This window comes from Hydra vulgaris, chromosome 04 (genome assembly GCF_038396675.1).
Source record: "Hydra vulgaris chromosome 04, alternate assembly HydraT2T_AEP".
NCBI lineage: Eukaryota > Metazoa > Cnidaria > Hydrozoa > Anthoathecata > Hydridae > Hydra > Hydra vulgaris.
In genome coordinates, this window is record NC_088923.1 from 7,378,627 (window position 1) to 7,382,500 (window position 3,874).

The following is a 3,874-nucleotide window of genomic DNA, read 5'->3' on the forward strand; positions in this document are numbered from 1 at the left end:
TTGGCCTTGGCCTTAAAATAAAATACATATTTTTTTATTGATTTTGTTGAATTCTGCGCATAACCTTGGTCTAATTTTACAAAATGTGGTTTATTGTTGCAGCACCTGCTACTTACAATTTTGTTAATAATTGGCCTTAACGTAAAGCAAAATTTGAACTCTTTGGTGACAAAAATGTTTGCGTAGGCCTGGAAACTCTTAATCTTGGTCTTGTCCTTAAAACTCTTGGCCTTGGCCTTGTTCTTGGCCTTGTAACTTTTGGCCTTAACCTTGGCCTTGGCCTTGCTACTGGCCTTGTTAACAACTCTGGTTAAATCAAGTTTGAACTTAAATGTGATAGTCGCATCCAGTTTGCCTTCCTCTCCTTCTAACTTTACTTCAAACTTGACTAGTCTATTCATTTCTGCTTTTAAAAGTTCATACTCATTTCTTATCAATTCTTCTCTTTCTTTTTGATATTAGAGATGTTGGAGTCTACAGTAATGTGTACTAGCGGGCTTCTTATTTAACCATACATTTTTGTTCATGATAGTTAATTTTAGTGGTACAATGGAAAAGACTTTGCTTGTTAACTTGGGCCTCACCAATATTTGTATCAGTATATTTTTGTTTATAGACACTTTGACTGGAGGCACCATTAAAACCACCTTTAAAGTGAAGTAGACCTTTAAATCTGCCCCGATTTCAGCAAACATCCTCATAGAGTCTTGGTATTTCGTAAAAGTTAATATCCCTGTCAGAGTATGATTAAATATACCCCGGAGAGGAGTTAAAGCAGATGTTTCTGCCACAATTAAACCCTCAGGATAACATTTGTCTCTCATTCTTAATTTCATCAAGTGAATGATAAATACCTACATTATGTATTATCGATTAATTTCTAATAATTGATAAGAAATGAATTTCTAATAGTTTGATCAGAAAGGTTACACTTAATTTTTAAGCTCAAGGCATCTTCGGTTTTCATTTTTATCTGAAAATTTATCTAAGTGATTTTAATTTTTTCAGAGTTTGTAGCACTTTTAATGAAATAACAAAGTCTTTTTTGTTAGGATCTCTAGTGGCTTTTTTTATTGAAGCTAATGTTAATGCTTCAGCAGGATGTTCAGTCAATTTGGCAACCTTAAACAAAAAAATATTTAATATTTAAGTTTGTAAACAATTTTTTAAACTGGGTTGAATTTAATTGATTTATTATTACCTTAGATCTTCTGCTTCTTCATCTAAATCTTCCCAGTTCTTGCACTTTCTACCTGGACCTTCAGCAAAGTTTTTTTTGTCAACAGTTACATCTTTGTTCAACCAAGTTCGCTCGTGTTCAAAAAGTCTAGATAAGGTTTTTGAATGTTTCTGCAACTTTGATCGGAATTTACATTTAAATATTATTAGAGTTTTCTTTAGAGTTATCATTTCAGGTTTGTCAATACTTTCATAGTATAAACCAGGGATGGCCAGACTTTTTAGGACGAGAGCGGCATTCAAATACTTACGTGAGCCAAAGAGCCGCATTAAAAATTTCGTTAAGATAATTTATTATGCATTCTTTTTTTAAAGTTTCGTTAAGATAAAAATTTCGTTAAAAAAGATTAAAAATTTCGTTAAAAAAGATTAAAAATTTCGTTAAGATAAATTATTATGCATTCTTTTTTTAAAGTTTTTTTGCAAAAAATTTAGATAAATAATAAGTGTTTTAAAATACTTCATGATATTGAATATTAAATTTTTTATGAAAAGAAATAAATTTTTCTGAAGAACTTTTTTTAAAAAACTTTTTGCGTACAAATTTTATATTTACTACTGGTTTTTATGTCTAAATTAAAAAAAAAATTTTCAAACACAAAAACTTTACTTTAAATGTAAGCTTGTTTAAAATTTCAAATTATCTTGAGTGTTTCAAAAAATTCATTTCAATCAAGTTAAATAAAAATCTGATTCGCTTTTTACTCAAACTAGAAAACCATTTATAGAATTGTTAAAAGAAGCATATTCACATCATAAGTTTTTAAAAAGGTTAAAAAATTACAAACAGTTATAAATTTTCCTATCAGGTAAATTCTGAACTTTACTTGCAAGTCTCTTTAAATCTGGCTTTAAGCTTGTAGTTGCTGTTCTAAGTAACTCTGGTAAATGCTCAGTGGTGAGATTTGCATGATACTTTGATTTGACAAATTTCATGGTGGAAAATAAAGATTCACACGTGTATGTTGATACAAAAATTGAAATAAATTTTATGCTAATTTTTTATAGTAAGGGATACTTTACCTCAGTCACTATTTTCCAAAATTGCAATAAAGTCAGTGTTTTATGCAGCATCACAAGATTTTGATCTTCTTGGAGATCTAATAGTTCTGTTTCAAATTGAGATACTTCTTCAACCATTTTTGATGGAATTGGACAACCATCACTAATGATATCAATTAAAAAAGGATTTAATATAAATCCTTAAGATGATTTAAGTGCATGCAAATCCATAAACATTTTTTGAAAGTCTTCTAGTAAACTATGTAATTTTCCCCTGTATGTCAATCTTATGATCATCATACTGAATTAAAGGATTAGAAATAATCATCTTTTTCATTTGAGGAAAATGGTTAAAGGCTTTTAAAGTAAGATCTTTCTGAAAAAGGATAATTTTTTTTTGAAAACTAAAAATAGTTTGAGCAAGATTAGATATAATTTTTTCTTTTCCCTGAAGAGACAAATTCAGACTTTGTAAATGTTGCATTATATCAGTCAAAAACATAAGATCTTGCAAAAAATTGATATCATCAAGAATTTCAAAAGTTTTTTTCCTTTCAATCAAAAAACCTTTAATTGGTTCTAATAATTCTACGAACTTAAATAAAGCTTCAGTACTTGAAAGCCACCGTACAGCACAGTAAAATGATAAATCATTTGGTTTGTCAGCAAGATCCAATTCATTAATAAAGTTTTTAAACTGTCTGTGATTTTTAGCATTTGATCAAATATAATTTACAATTTCTGACACTGATTTTAGAACGATTGAAAAATTAAAATGTTTTGCTACTAAATGTTCTCGATGAATCAAACAATGAACTAAAATGAACTCTGGATACTTAGGATCACTTTTTAATAAACCAATAAGTCCAACATGTTTGCCAACCATCGCTGGCAACATTAACAAGTTTGTTGATAGGTGCATTGGCTTTAACTAGAACTGTTTCAAGAGCCTCCTTTATATCAACTCCACGAGTTGTATCTTTTAGCTCAACCAAATCTAGTAAATCTTCTTTCACAATTACATCTGATGTTACATACCTTACAAATACTGCCATTTGAGATTTATCTTGAACATCTGTTGATTCATCCAGACCTAAATGCTAAACTAAATGCTTCACATTTTTTTAAGTCATTCAACAATTGCTGCTCAATATCAGCACTAATCTCAGATATTCTTCTTTCAGTTGTATGTCGAGAAATAGGAATCTGTGAAATTAACCTCTGGATTTTGCTATTTTTAGGATCTAAAACTAAGAGGACATCTGAAATATTTTGTTTTACAAATTCTCCATTAGTGTATGGATGTTCTTCTTTTGCAATGTTCCTTGCTATAACAAAACTTGCTTCTGTTGTAATAATTGATTCTTTATTGAAAGATGAATCATTTATTTGATTGTTAATTATCGTTTTTAGCAACTCAATTATTTTTCCTGTAATCTGAATTTAATGGATATTCCTTGGAAAAATTTATATGATTTGTTTCATAGTAGCGTTTAACGTTCTCTGACTTGTTGTGAGCAAGTTCTTTATTACAAATTAAACATTATGATTAATTTTATTTTTCAATAAATGCAAATTTTTCTATCCAATCTTCATTAAATATTCTTTTCTCGTCATCAATTTTTCTTTTCTT

At 28.9% G+C, this 3,874-nt stretch overlaps 1 protein-coding gene across 1 annotated transcript; it reads right to left on the minus strand.

Annotated features, from left to right (window-relative positions):
• Positions 1-981: 981 nt before the first annotated feature.
• On the minus strand, positions 982-3,296 carry LOC136079151 (protein FAM200B-like). The gene is made up of 4 exons (XM_065794871.1): positions 3,088-3,296; positions 2,544-2,942; positions 2,263-2,404; positions 982-1,122 (listed from the first exon to the last, which is right to left on the minus strand). Exons 1-4 carry the CDS (start codon positions 3,294-3,296, stop codon positions 982-984), a joined length of 891 nt encoding a protein of 296 aa, XP_065650943.1.
• Positions 3,297-3,874: the final 578 nt, after the last annotated feature.

Bases quoted from the DNA above. Each gene is read 5' to 3' on its own strand.
- LOC136079151 (XM_065794871.1), bottom strand. From the start codon at position 3,296: ATGGCAGTATTTGTAAGGTATGTAACATCAGATGTAATTGTGAAAGAA. The intron at 2,405-2,543 runs GTATGATGATCA...TGATATCATTAG, and splicing joins ATTTCTAATCCTTTAATTCA to TGATGGTTGTCCAATTCCAT. The intron at 1,123-2,262 runs GTAAAGTATCCC...TTTTTGTTTAAG, and splicing joins TTTGGAAAATAGTGACTGAG to GTTGCCAAATTGACTGAACA.